This window comes from Adiantum capillus-veneris, chromosome 29 (assembly GCF_014529385.1).
Source record: "Adiantum capillus-veneris isolate H3 chromosome 29, ASM1452938v2, whole genome shotgun sequence".
NCBI lineage: Eukaryota > Viridiplantae > Streptophyta > Polypodiopsida > Polypodiales > Pteridaceae > Adiantum > Adiantum capillus-veneris.
The window spans coordinates 90,906,282-90,920,862 of record NC_140959.1 but is presented as its reverse complement, the minus strand read 5'-3'; the positions used below and the strand labels follow the sequence as shown (position 1 = coordinate 90,920,862).

At 45.6% G+C, this 14,581-nt stretch overlaps 1 protein-coding gene across 2 annotated transcripts in view; it reads right to left on the bottom strand.

Moving 5' to 3' along the window:
* LOC147419569 (autophagy-related protein 3-like) overlaps positions 1-13,487 on the bottom strand; it is an 83,652-nt gene extending 70,165 nt beyond the window's left edge. For both annotated transcript variants that reach the window (XM_086505438.1, XM_086505439.1), the window contains exons 1-2: positions 13,335-13,487; positions 13,074-13,256 (exon numbers count right to left, since the gene is read on the bottom strand). In XM_086505438.1, the coding sequence (XP_086361564.1) occupies positions 13,074-13,234 (161 nt within the window). In that variant the 5' untranslated portion in view covers positions 13,235-13,256; positions 13,335-13,487. The remainder of the gene's footprint in view (positions 1-13,073; positions 13,257-13,334) is intronic.
* Between the last annotated feature and the right edge of the window lie 1,094 nt (positions 13,488-14,581).

Below are 14,581 nucleotides of genomic sequence, written 5' to 3'. Positions count from 1 at the left end.
TCAAACATGGTTTGCAAGCAAAAGAAAACCTCAAGAACCAAGACCCGCAAGAATCCAAGTTCCTCGTGAACTTAAGAACCAAGACTCCCAAGAACCAAAGTTCCTCGTGAACTTAAGAACCCCAGACCACAAGAACCCACAAGAACCCACGACTTCAGAATGGTCATCACTCGAAGCGGAATGGATACTTCGCTTGGAGGTGATGAGCATGAGAGAGGCGAAGAAGAATTTTCCCCACCGGGAGGTTTTTCTGACCCTTCCCCATCTACGACAAGGATTGCACTAACTCCTATGGAGGCTTTCGACAAGAGGATGATGGACAGGAAGTTAGAAAGCGAAGAAAGAATCGTAGCCATAGTGCGTAAGTACCAAGAAAGAATGGAAGTCATAGCCCGTGCGAGCGAGCAAGCCCGCTTGGAAGCCAAAGTAAGAAAAGCAGAAATGGATCGCAAACACGCAGAAGACAAAGCAGAAAGAAAAGCAATACAAGAACAGAGCGACCGACAAAACAAAGAGTTCTGGCGACTCTATTCTCAAGTTCAGGCACAGATGCAAGAGATTTGGGGAAAGGAGACTCTCTCAGTCTCTTCTTCTCCAAAGCATGACCCACAGGATTTGCATGATTATGAGAAGCATGATGAATTGCATGATCAAGATGTGATTTCTCACAAGCCTGATGATTTGCATGATCAAGATGTGATTTCTCACAAGCATGATGAGTTGCATGAAGATGATGTGATTGTTCACCAGGATGATGTGTTAGTGGATGCTTTTTCTAGCGACGTTAACCTCGTTGTAGATTCGATCAATCATGAAGAATCGATCTTGGCTTTCGAGTCGAGGTCCAAAGAACCCCCACAGGACGATTTGATCATTCACGAAGAAGCGATCTTGGCTCTCGAGCCTAGGTCCAAAGAACCCTCACAGGAAGTATTATGTGTTCGCATGATTGATACGCACGCATTGTTCGAGTGTTTCATTCGTGATCGTTTCCTATATTTTAGTCAGCATCTTTATGTGATCCCTCTTCCTAGGCATGACATATTGTATGTTAAGCACGTTTCTCTCATGGATGAGCACGAATGTATGCGGATTTTTCGTGAAAAGCTGAAAAGTTTGTATGTACGGAAGTCACATTCCATGTCTCTTCCTTGGCATGACACAGTTTCCGAACGAGCACATGAAAGTGTGAGCACCAAGCATGGGCATCTCAGTTGTGAATTGCCACAGTTGATTGCTCTAGCTCTTAAGCGAAAGATTCGATCTCATTGTTTGCGTGTGTGTGGTGAACCGTTTGGCACTCCGTCTATTTGTTCACCTACATTGCATGCACAGTCTTTGTGGAAGACGAGATTTTTTCCCTTCACTTTACATGGAATAGGTATGTTCATGGTTTTGTGTTGGAAATGGTTTCAGGAATTTCAGCCATGGAGATTCTTGAAGAAGGAAGAAGCACGACTCTACACGAAGTTGAAGCATCGAAGGAACCATAGAAGACTTTGTGTCGCTTTCGGTGTGGCCCAAAGAAGCAAGCGTTGCAGATCTTTATGAAGTTCAAGTACCGCACGACCCACACATCAGAGTGGGCCGGCGAAGAGTCCCTTCTACGATTCCGGATGCTATTGGCGATCTCCCTCCACGCCATACATTTCGGTACCAGTACCTCACTTTGAAAAGGAGGGGATGTCACGTGACACTCCAACCCTATGTGTCCGTGGACAAGCTACAACATGATCAGGGTTCAATCAGTCCAGTCAAGTCTAGATTAGCAGTGATCTGGCACTTTTGTGAGTCTATTCGTAGACCGTGCATGCCCAGTCACTGAGTGTAGATGGATATCCTCTGGTTGCACACAGCATGATCATCAGTATTCCCTTCAGAATCCATCAGATTCAGTCAGGGGAATTTTCCAGTGCATTTAGCCTATTTTCCCTATTTTTGGTTATTTTCACTTATTATTTTTAAGTGACTTTCCAACAAAAGTAGGTAGGGCAATTTTGCTAAGTTAGTATATAAGCAAACCCAAGTTAGCACTTTCTGGCTGGACAAGACACGGCAGATCAGCCAGCGTTTTGCATTTGCAGAGCCACGGCGACGAGACCACAACAGATCAGCCTAGCGTTTTTGCATCTGCAGAATCCCGGCGACAGAAACTCCATTTTCAGCCCTAGCGTTTTTGCATCTGCCAGCAACCTCAACGTTTTGCAAATCTATCGCGACGGAATCAGCCCTAGGACCAACGTTTTCAGTTTTCAGCAGTCAGACATCGCAGATCAAGTCCCGAACCTAGCAGATCTCACCTTCCGGCAACAGTTCCTCACCACACGATCAGTTTCCGCAAAGTTTACAGTTTCAGCCCGGAAAACACAGATTTCAGCATCTGCGTTTTCAGCGCGTCGTCGTCGCATCGTCGTCACCGACATAGAGTCAAAATTCAGCAGATAGAAGATTAGCAGATTTTAGCCCATAGCGATTTTGGACAACAGTAGAAAGATTGCAGATTTCAGCCCTTAGGTCGACTTCGTCACGTCACCGTCGTCATCGTCGACGTAGCCTAGACTTGCATCAGTCTCATGCATACCATTTGTACCAGATTGTGCAATCATAAGTAGACCACTCTCGCCGACGAGTGTGGGGCCTTCGAAGGAGGGTTTTACAACGTCTCTGGTGTCGTATCTCTCTTCTCTCTCTATCTCTCAGTCTCATACACTTACACGCACAATGTCCATTCACTTTGTTTGTGATCATAGCATTCTCTCATTAAGAACGGAAGGCTCTCCCTTCCATAAGAACAAAAGGAGCCTTGAGCACGGTTCGGAGCACTCATCTTGAGCAAAGCGCAAACAATCGTTCCACTGCACCTAACATCGACATGGAGAGCTCTACATTGGGCTTAGTCTATCATCTCTTCATGGAGATGAAGAGACACATTACAGAGTGCAAATCTTTGACATAGAACCGATAAGTACTTGTCTTTTGAAATCGATTATTGCTTTCGTTGCAAATCTTCTTGTTGTCATTTGAATTTGCCAATTCAACTTTGTTTTATTGCTGAAAATTTCAACCGAGATGACATCATGGCCATTGTAGAAAGGAGATGGACTTTCATGAGTCGTCCCATTCATGGGATGGCTGCATTGCTTCATCCTTTCTACAAGACACCAGAGCTTTTCCATGAGAGGAGTCTCTTGAAGCTCAAGGATGATTACATCAATATGATGTACGACATTGACGATCAGCTGGAGATTGATGCAGAGATGATCAGCTTCATGAACAATCTAGGACCATCCTTTGCTAGAGCGTGGTGTTGAGGCCAGAGGCTGTCACAAACGGGAGCACATAGCAATATAAAATATATTCGGATAAATAGAATTAACACTTAATATTGAAGCCAGATGATATAGAGAGGAATAGATAGAGAGAGAGAGAGAGAGAGAGAGAGAGTGAGAAGATCGACACAGTACTGGGGGCCAGCAAATGGGCTGCTCCCCCCCATCATAGTATCTTTATTACTGAGGAGAAGTCTATACAAGCACTTGAACCAAGCGTATTACCACGTTCGTTCTAGAATAAGACTTGATGGTTCCCAGAAGCCTCGGCTTCCTATTCCTAGGGCAAAACCCTATTCCAAGGAACTTCTGTTCCTTATTCCAAAATCCTCGAGAATCGAGGTTCTCGCCTCTGGATCTCACCTTCAAGACTCAAGGCATGGCATCCCTGCAACTCTCTTTTCCCACTTTGTTTCCAGAGTCCTCTTCCCACAGAACAACTCTACTTTCCCGAACACGAAGGCCTTGCTTGGGAATCCCAACTTCCGGATCACAATTGGAGAGACTACCTCTCTCCGATCCGTGGACTACTTCCCAAACTTGGGTACGAAGCCCTTGGGCTGATCTGGCTCTAGTTCCTCAGAGCGCTTTCTCCTGCAGAGGCTCATGCCTTCCTCTGCTCCAACTCCCTCACTAAGAGGAAGTACACCTGCAAACAAATACTTAGAGATCATAACATGAAAATCGTTACCTTCAAAGTCTGGATGCTCGAAACGCAACTCGGTTCTCAAAAAAAGCAATTCCCTAGAAGAGATCTTATAACCAGCCTGTACACCGTAGAGGGCGGTACTATTTCAATTACCTGTTAACTTTATACAGAGCACTAAGAAGGGAAGAGAACACAGTTGCGTCCAACGACTAGAATGTCACTGCGCACACGAGACCGACACCCTGTAGGCCCCAAAGACTGGCGCCCCTTTCGGTATTTCTTTATTCAAATTAAGGTAGACGATCCGACCACTTCGCACAAGCTTTCACAAATCTGTCCAAACCTGGCGAGGGCTGAAAATGCAGGTTTTCGACCTGATTTTGGCAGCATAACGGCACAAAAACCCCTGTAGGTCAAAAACACCTGTCTAGGACGGATTCCCTCGCTATCTGGAAGCTTTCTGGTGAGCTGTCACAGAAATTCAGCGGGCTGTAATTCCCTGTTTTTCACTGCCGGGTGCCCAAAAGCCTGTACATGCATCCCAAGGCTCTCACGAGGCTCCCCCGGTGTTCCCTTGCAGTTTAGGCGCGAAACCCTAAACCTGCAGCAAAACACAGCAGGCTGTAATTCGCTGTTTGATCGTTTTTAGCGGAGCGAACACGCCTACGCGTGTCCCAAGGGCTCCCGCACGCAATGGGACAGTTCCCCTGTGAATTGGACGAGTTTTCGCGCGAGAAAACTCTCCGAACTCGCAATCTTTCGCGATGGAACTGTGCGTACCTGTGGGGGATAGCTAATCCGGTTCCTGTTCAGAAGGTTCTTGCCTTGGCAAACGCGCATAAACCCCAGAACTGTACATGTTCATCTGAGTAGCCCAACTAGTGGGGCATTACCATATGTGCCAAAGGGGAGAGAGATGCACGAGAGCAAATCATCGCGCTACATGAGACAGAGGAGAAGGAAAGCTTTCCATTAAAGCTGTAGACCTGCACCCACTACTCACACACACACTGTAGCTCACTTATGATAAAAAATCAGCCTCCTCTCTCAAATTGGGCGTCCCCTCTTCATGTTGGAAGTGGCAAAACTGCCTGGAGCCGCCATGTGTCCAGTTTGCCCCTTTTGAGTTAATTCTCTAGTTCCCACTGACTCATAGAGTTATAAGTGACTTTCCGAGTGGCCCAAACTTCATTTGGCGCACACAGGCTTCCATACTCATCAGAATTCAGTGCTAACTGGCCCAACCAGTCCCAGACTAACCGACCCAGACTCCCGCTGTGAGAAACCTATTCGGCCGCAGCCGTTTCACACTGGCCATGCAATGTCCACTTGCACCTTTTCAAGGGTTCCGGGGAAAACAAGTAAAAATAAAAATAAATAAAAATATCTAGTACATATTTACGGAAGGCAACAAGAAAAATACACCTCCTGGTGACAGATCTCTATATAGAAAATAGTCTCTACCAATTCTGCACACAAAAGAGGTGTTTTCTCGTAAATCAGCCTCGTCTACGACGTTTGTGGGCTGAAAACAGAGAAACACAGCAACTTGTCGCGATGGAAACACGCTCCGTAGGCACTTCTTTGCGAGGGAACTCGCGCACTTGGTCTTGGCGTCATCTGGTACACTTGGGACAGCCATGGGTATCACCCGCGACATCTTCTTTGCGGTTGAAATCTGCAGCAGCATCTCCTCCTTGCGAAAAACTGGTCTTCCCTCTGAGGAGGGCGTGTGATGCTTTTATAGCTCCCTGGCCACAGCAAAGATAGCAAAGCATTGGCTGCTTGCGTAGAGATCGCGGCCGTTTTTTGGGTTTCTTTTTTTTTCCGCTGTTCTGCCAGAAAAAGAGAGAGAAAAATCGATGGCTGGTTTTTATTGCTTTATTTAATCATAGGCTGCCCACTTATAAAGTGGGCGGCCGGTCACCTTTAAAAATGGTCTGAATCTGCCCAAAAACTCAATAAAACCTTATAAGTTAAAACAATGCTTTCAGAGCACTTCCCAGGCGTCCCTGGATGCAATCACATGCACAATTGCAATGCAGACATAAACTTCCTTGCGGGAAAGCATTTGCTTTCTCGAAAAGCAATCCCGCTTTCTCAGAAAGCATCTGTTTTTCCTCAAAGTTTCCTCTGAACCCATCTTCATTCAAGTGCTTTCTTTTCCTTGTGCACAATTCTAACACAGTTCGGAATTTCCTCTCGGCTATGGATATCCCCTTTCTGATGCACCCGTCACCCACCTTGTGACGCATCAGGAATACCCATCACCTAGTCACTTCCTACCGAACTTACGGTACAATCTCCTTCATGATGCTCTATGTCACCCACCCTATGACGCATCGGAGATGTCCGTTCCCGAATGATCGGATACTTCTTTCCGATGCTCCCTGTCACCCATCCAATGTGACGCATAAGAAGTACCCGTTCCTGGTAGCCTTACAAATATTCCTGTTCTCAGTGCTCTCGTCGTTACTTTGAATGACGCACTAGGAATACTCTGTACTCGGATGTCTCCAGTGAGAAAAACCCTCTCACTTAAAATTCCAGTAATTCATTTAGAATTATTTTTCCTTGGTGTTCCAAGTGAGAAAACCCTCTCACTTATAAATCCAATAATTCATTTAGAATTATTTTTTATGTCAGATAAAGCCAATTTAGCAACAGAGGCTACCAAGTTTCCTCTTACATGGTGGCAGAATTATGGAAGACAAGGTCTTCCAACGCTTACGCATCTGGCTTTACGAGTACTTTCACAGGTAATTGAAAATCTTGAGACTTATAGTTTTTGTACTTATTATTGCCATATATTAAATCTCAATGCTCATTGCTATAGGATTGCTCGGCTGGTGCATGTGAGCGCAACTGGAGCGCTTATTCCTTGATACATACGAAGATCCGCAATCGTCTCAGCACTTCTCAACTAGAGAAGTTAGTCTATTGCCAAGCAAATATGAGGCATGTGCGAGCCTACCACGCTTTCGGAACACCCAAGCAAGTCCACTATTAATTTTCACATGAACGATTAAATCGTGAATCATGATACACTCGACCATTAAGTACTTAGTAAATACTAAATAATATTTCCTCAATTTTCAATAGGCGGACCCAACACGCGTGAAGATGGTGGTAGATCCTAGTAATATAGATGAGGTGGAGCTGCAGATCAGAAATGAGCAGGAGGAGATTACTCGGCTGCTTCACAAAGAGTTGGAGAGTGTTGATCGGCGTGTGACGAGGTCACGCGCACGAGCTTTGGCTATTCCTTTGCGTGAGCATGCTCCAGACCCAGATAGTACTCGAAGGGAGAGCATTCGTAAAGGGAATCTTCCTGTTCGTTCTTCTCGGAAACAGGCAAACGAGGCTATTCATCTCATTGAGGCTTCGACAGATGCAGTAGAGGATGATCTACATCAGGCACAGCGTGATGGTAGAGCCAGAGTACGACGAAGAGAGCAATGTCCTCAAGAATGGGGACTTGGTCTCTTCAACAAAGTCTTCATCTGCATTTGATGATGATTTTTGAGGATGGCACCATCACATGGATGATAGGCTAGCTTTGAGCTAGCTATTTAGTGCTTTCTACTACTATATAGATAGACTTTTTGAGTAGGATTGTCACGTGCACATCTAACCCTATGTGTACGTGGACAAGCTACTTCATGACATGGGTTAAGTTCAGTTAGAATAGGAAGTGTTCTGGCACTTTTGTGAGTCTGTTCGCAAGCCGTGCATGTCTAGACACTTAGAGAAGATGCATATCCTCTAGTTGCACACAGCATGATCATCAAATTTCCATCAGAACCCATCAAGAGCATTTTTACAGTGCATAGACCTATTTTCCCTATTTTAGCCAATTTTTACTTATTATTTTTAAGTGACTTTTGTTGGGAAACTGGGTAGGACAATTTAGCAAGCCAAGTACATAAGAAACCCTAGCGCTAGCACTTTCTGGCAGAAGAGGCAGCAGGAACACTTTGTTCAACAAGCACCTTCTTAGCAAGAGCCCAACAGGACACCTAGCGTTTTTGCAACAGATGACCCCTAGCGTTTTGTGCATCAACAGAGCTAGCGTTTTTGCATTGCAGATCAGCTCCGGCATTAGCAGACATAGCAGATCCATAGCGTGTTTGCATCAGGTACCAGATCAGCCTAGCATTTTTGGAGCAGCACAGTAGCCCGGCATTTTGCAATTCCTTCGCGACAGAACCCAGAATAACATCAGCGTTTTCAGTTTTCAGCATCCAGACTCCGTAGTAGAACCCCCAAACCTCGCAGATCTCACCTTCCCGCAGCAGATACTCGCCGCACGGTCACATCCAGCGTAGTTTGCAAATTCAGCCCGGAAAACGCAGATTTCAGCATCTGCGTTTTCAGCGCATCGTCGTCACATCATCGCCATCGACATCGACACCGACATAGAGTCAAAATTCAGCAGATAAAGATTTGCAGATTTCAGCCATTAGCGCTTTCAGATTTCAGTCCATCTCGTCATCGTCCTCATCGTCCTCAAGAACCAAGACCCACAAGAACCCAAGTTCCTCGTGAACTTCAGAATCCAAGACTTCAATGTATGGTCATCACCCGAAGCGGAATGGATACTTTGCATGGAGGTGATGAGCATGACAGTGGCGAAGAAGAATTTTCCCCACCAAGAGGTTTTTCTGACCCTCCCCTTTCCCCATCTACGCCAGGGATTGCACCAAATCCTATGGCGGCTTTGTCGATGATGGACATGATGTTACACCAAGAAGCGCGACGCGAGACCGCAGAGCGTGAGCGCCAAGAAAGACAGGACTCCATGGAACGGGACCGCCAAGAAAGACAGGCATCCTTGGATCGCGAGTGTCACCCTATGTGTCCGTGGACAAGCTACAGCATGATCAGGGTTCAGTCAGTCCAGTCAGTCTAGATTTAGAAGTGATATGGCACTTTTGTGAGTCTATTCGCAGACCGTGCATGCCCAGTCACTTAGTGTAGATGCATATCCTCTGGTTGCACACAGCATGATCATAAGCATTCCCATCAGAATCCATCAGAATCCTTCAGGGGAATTTTCCAGTGCATTTAGCCTCTTTTACCTATTTTTGACAATTTTCTATGTTTAAGTGACTTTTGTTGGAAAGTAGGTAAGGCAAATTGAGTAAATTTGTATAAAAGCAAACCTAGACTAGCACTAATTGGTAGAAGAGGCAGCAGGAGCCCAAGCTCAACAGGCAACTTCTTAGCAAGAACCCCCTTGGTGGCGATTTCCCTCCAAGCAGAAGACTCCCCATGCTAGCGTTTTTCTCAAGGATCCATCGCCGGCATAACCTCAGCTTTGGCGTTTTTCCCTCCAAGCAAACATCGCCAGAGATCCTCAGTCCTAGCGTTTTCATCCTATCTTCATCACCAGTAGATCCCAACCTCTAGCGTTTTCCAGATTTGCAGCCCTAGCGTTTTTGGAGCCCATATCGCCCTTCCATTGCATGGCGATTTTCAGCCCTAAAGACCATCAGTTTTCAGCCCTAAGAACCATCAGATTTCAGCCCCAAGGACCCGCAGATTTTCAGCCATAAAGACCAGCAAAGGCAGCGTTTTCTCTTGCATTTTCAGCCGCAGCAGAATTCAGCCTATCAGCGTTTTTGGACAGCAGATAAAGAGTACAGATTTCAGCCCTTAAATCGATCTCACCATCCCCATCGTCGTCATCGATCTAGCCTAGACTTGCATCAGTCACATGCATTCAATTTGTACCCGTTTGTGCAATCAATAGTAAACCACTCTGGGCGAGAGTGGGGCCTTCAGAGGAGGGTTTTACGTCCCTGGTGTCGTATTTCTCTTCTCTCTCTATCTCTCAGTCTCATACACTTACACGCACAGTGTCCATTCACTTTGTTTGTGATCATTGCACTCTCTCATTAAGAACGGAAGGCTCTCCCTTCCATAAGAACAAAAGGAGCCTTGAGCACAGTTCGGAGCACTCATCTTGAGCAAAGTTCAAACATTCATTCGGATGCACCTTACAGCGAGCGTGAGCAAGCATGCCTTGGCGGCCGAGGAACGAAAAGAAAGAAAAGTAGAAAGAAAGGCCGACTTCGAGTGTGAGCTTGCGCAAGCGCGCTTGGCGGCCGAAGCAAGAAAGGAGGCGGCCGAAGAGAGAGGAGCGGCCTTGAAGGCCGAGCGTGAGGTACAGAGAGACCTACGCATGCAAGAGTTGGTCCGACAGGTTCTCACCTCGAAACCCGAGCCGACCAAAGATGTTGGTGGTTCATCACATGGCGCAAGCCAAGATTCGGACTCCAACAACCCCGTCACAGAGAAGTTCACGTTCAGTAAGTATGATCGTAAGATGGATGCTATGATTATTCATTCTTGGTTGCATCAATTTAATGCTTATTTTGCGACAACTAAGAAGACAGGAAATAGCAAGGTTTTGACGGTAGCTATGTACCTTGCCGGTGATGCCATTAATTGGTACCACGCATGGCAAGAAGCACAGTTGACCGTGCACCTAGAGGAAGCCGAGGAAGGCACGCCCCTTTCCTTCAATTGGGCCGCCTTCCAAGACAAGCTCAAGGCGCGGTTTATGCCACCACAGTACCTAGCGCGGTTGAAAGAGGATTGGCGCAATCTCAAGCAAACTGGTATGCCAGTGATGTCTTTTTCTAACCGTGTTTTGCAGCTCGGCACCCAATTATGCAAATCGGATGATGAGCGCGAAGAGGCTTTTCTTTTTGGGTTGGACGAATATATCAAGTTTGATGTAGAAGTCTTCGACCCCGTGGATCTCAACAAGGCGGCAGCACTTGCTCTCTCCTAGGAGATGAAGCACAACAAGGGAAAGCCTAAGGAAAACAAGACTTCTCCAAGTACCACTCAAACTTCTCACAATGGTAAGAACGGTAAGAATGGTATCTCTTCTACCCAATCTTCCTCTAGTCTCTCATCTTGAGCTTTCATGTTCTTGTTCAATTATCAATGTCGTCTTAACTTTTAAGCCTCTTGCAGTAGTTACACTGTATGTGGTTTTCTTGTAAAACATGTCTTTGAATGTCTCTATAAGTTGTTGGCTTCTCTCTTGTTTTATATTGGAAATGTCCTAGAAAATTTAGTACTTTGCGGTTTTTTTACAAGAGTACGTATTTTAACGTACATAAAAAAATTTCCTGTATGGAACAACGTACAGTACGTGCATATACGCCACGTATAGTACGTTTGGTACCACCTTGGGTATGACCAACTGGAAGAGAAATGGTTGAGTGGACAAGAGAAACGAAACCGACCAACTTGAAGAACTTACGAGCACCGGCCGTGGGGCCTAAAACCCTAAAGACCAAAAGCTTGAACTTTGAGGAGGATGCCCGTAAAATGCGATGAAATGGTGGTAGGACTGTACGAAATCCCGTGATTTGCGCTGCTGATGCCACATGGCAAGCTGTACGGATTTTCGCAATTTACGTTGGGCTGATGACGTGGCAGTTTTGTGTGAGCTTTTGGTAGCAGACACTTTGGGGGAAAGTGCTTTTGAATTGATTGCTTATGGGGCTCTACTTTTGGGCATCCCATGTGAGTTTAAAAGAGCCCTTGGGCCTCTCACTCTTCAGAGCATCTGGACGCAGAGTTTGAGGGCAGAGGACTCTTGGGAGTTGTACTTTGTTGTGGGCAATAATGAAGATATACCAAAAGGAGCGCCAGTCTTTGGGGCCAGTGCTTCTGGGCGCGGAACTCCGTCGTGCCGTGTCGACTCTCTCGTAAAGTTCGGTGATTTTAAAGTTTTTGTTCGTGTGTTGCTATTGATTTCTCACTTGGAGTGTCCAAGCCTGTAACAGATCAGCCCTAGCGTTTTGCATATCCTCAGAGTCAACATCAGATTCAACTTTATATTTCTCCATCAGATCCAGCCTAGCATTTTGCAATTCCTCGGCATACAGCATAGGATTCAGCATTTAGCCATTGTATCAGCATTTGTGCAAGTAATCTAAAACAAGTACTTGCTCTGGCAAGGGGAGCCTTGAGGGTGGGCAGATGCTAGTAATCTGAAACAAGTACTTGCTCTCGCAAGGGGGGCCTTGCGGGTGGTTGGGACCGATACGCGGTGTCATCTGTCTACCTCTCTCTCTCATTGTAGTCAATTTCTCTCAAGTGACGTAAAGTAACCTTGTGTTTGTACAAATTACTAGATCTGAACTAAAATCCTGAAACCCTTCCGCTGCACTTGACATAGGTCATGTTGAACTCTGATGACTTCTTTGGCAAACATAATCCTCAAGTAACGACCTTTCAGGTCTTCCTATTTTCCCACGATTGAGCAGGAAGGGGGCTTTCTCTCGATGGGGGATCTCATCTTTAGCTCTAGAGCTTTCAGTGATAATATTTGCTCTGTTCTGAGACGGGGGGTTGAGTCAGTTGTTACCCAAAGTGTACTTTTGAGGATACTTCTCTTTAAGAAGCGGCTTCCAAGTTATTATCTTCGCTCGACTTCTTGTGATCCATTCAACGGGAAACCATGTAGGTGTCTTCAAGTCCTTAGATTCCTTGCCCATTTCTTGTGGCTTTGGATGGTGTGCTTTAGCCCACATTGCAATTAGTATCTTGGCAGATGTTTCCTTGAGCCACTTCGGTGGTTGCTTCATCTTTTGTGATGGTTGCTCTTCCCAATGCATCTGAGCAGTAGTTCCTGTGCTTTTTCTTCTGTATTGATCCTCGGAGACTATACCATTCAGGACACACTTGTTTCCCCTATCCTAAAACTGGAATGTCGTTTCATACACGTGGATAGTGGTCCTTCTTCAGCTCCACAAATATATTTTTCTTTGGATTCACCTACCTTGGGTGATCCAATTACACAGTTGTGGCAGTTATCCATGGTCCAGGTGTTCTTCTTTTAAAGGGGATGTGGATTCAGCTTCCACTATGAGATACATGGAGCCAACTAGATTATGCTAGCTTTAGTTTTGTTCATTTGAGTGTTATTGCCTGATTAATGCATACTTCATGGTACACCTTCTACATGAACCAATACGTTAAATGAAGAAGCTTCTTTTTGGACACATCAAGGTCTACAAGTTTTTTTTTTCAGTAAATCTTAAATATATAGATGGCAAAAAGCATACCAAGACCAAGTTGGGCACTTGCCAACAAGATTATCGCCTGCAAGAACAAACTCATCTGGTGTCAAGACGCCCTTTTCTCTGAAAGCGGAAACAGTTCGCGCTGGTGTTATTCTCTCTACGGCCCCTTTGAAAGCCTCGTGGAGCCTCTGCTTCAACGCCATGGCCCAAAATTTCTTGGAATACCTGTACAAAGAACAATGGTTGCCTTCTCCTCTCTTCTCTCTCTCTATTGTGTGTGTGCGCGCGCGCGCACCATCGTACCTCTACAGCCAGCACCGTTTTTGCTCACGTATATGATCGGCATTGATCGCTAGAGTGAAGTCAAGCCAAATTAATTAAGAGCGGAGCCCTTGGGGACAGGAAGTGTTATATTATGGTCTGTATTGCGTAGTCAAGGGGTACAAATTATTTATCACTTTGGCATACCATAAGGTTAGAATCTAAATTAACATAATATGACGGAAGGGGGAGCCTTTTACACGTGTCGAAATTTGCGACATGAAAGCTAAACTCCAAAACTTAGAGAAGCCCTTGTGCACACAATAAAGTACTAATATAATGTAATAGCTTTATTAAAGTGTGCATTAGTTTGCTGAGCTCGATGCCTGGACAGTGGCCACACAAACGGTCCCAGCCTTCTATGCACATCAGCGCAAGAGACAAGGGCGATGCAAGGAGAAACGGAGGGGGAGCCACACACACCGGCTCAGAGAGATAGACTGCGCACATGCGCTTTGCCGACCGGTAGCTCCAAGCTGGTCTCCCATCGGCCGGATTACCCATTGTCACACACATGCCGCTACGGTGAGTGCTCTACTAGTCTCCCACCGGCCGCCATGATAGCGCACATGCACGTCAGCGAGTGCTCTACCAGTCTCCCACCGACCTGCAGTCACGAGCAGCCGGCAGCTCTGGATTTTGCGAGCTGTGCAGTCAACATCGTGAGCAAACAGGTGATAGTGCAGCTTGCTCGTAGCTTTGCACACCGCGAGCGAATAGCTGACATGTGACTCTTACTAAGTTTAGTTGGCCACCGCCTAGCAAACGTTGCAAACGGCTACGGGAGAGGAAGCACTTTCTAATGAAAGCGACAGGGAAGCGATGCAGAAGCGATACGCTACAGTTCAAATGATTGGTGGGACATATGGGAATCTTCACCAGCCGACCTGATGTAGATGTGTGCACCCTGAGAGAGAGAGAGAGAGAGCTTTTGCTTTGTTTTTGTTTCTAACTTGGTACCATGTCTAGTATGTACAATCGATATCTCAATTTTGAAATGTATACCTCACAAAAAAGAACATCATATTACAAATGACTTGGATCATCATTCTTTTTAAATATTATTCCCTTTTTATATTTGGTAAAAAAGAAAACATCGAACTTTTCTTGCATGGGGAAGTTTTCATAGTCCTTTCCAATTTTTATAATACATGGGAACTTGCCATTCCCACAGCAACACAAAATTTATATTGTGTTTGTTTCACTATTTTTTTACTACTAAATAAAGA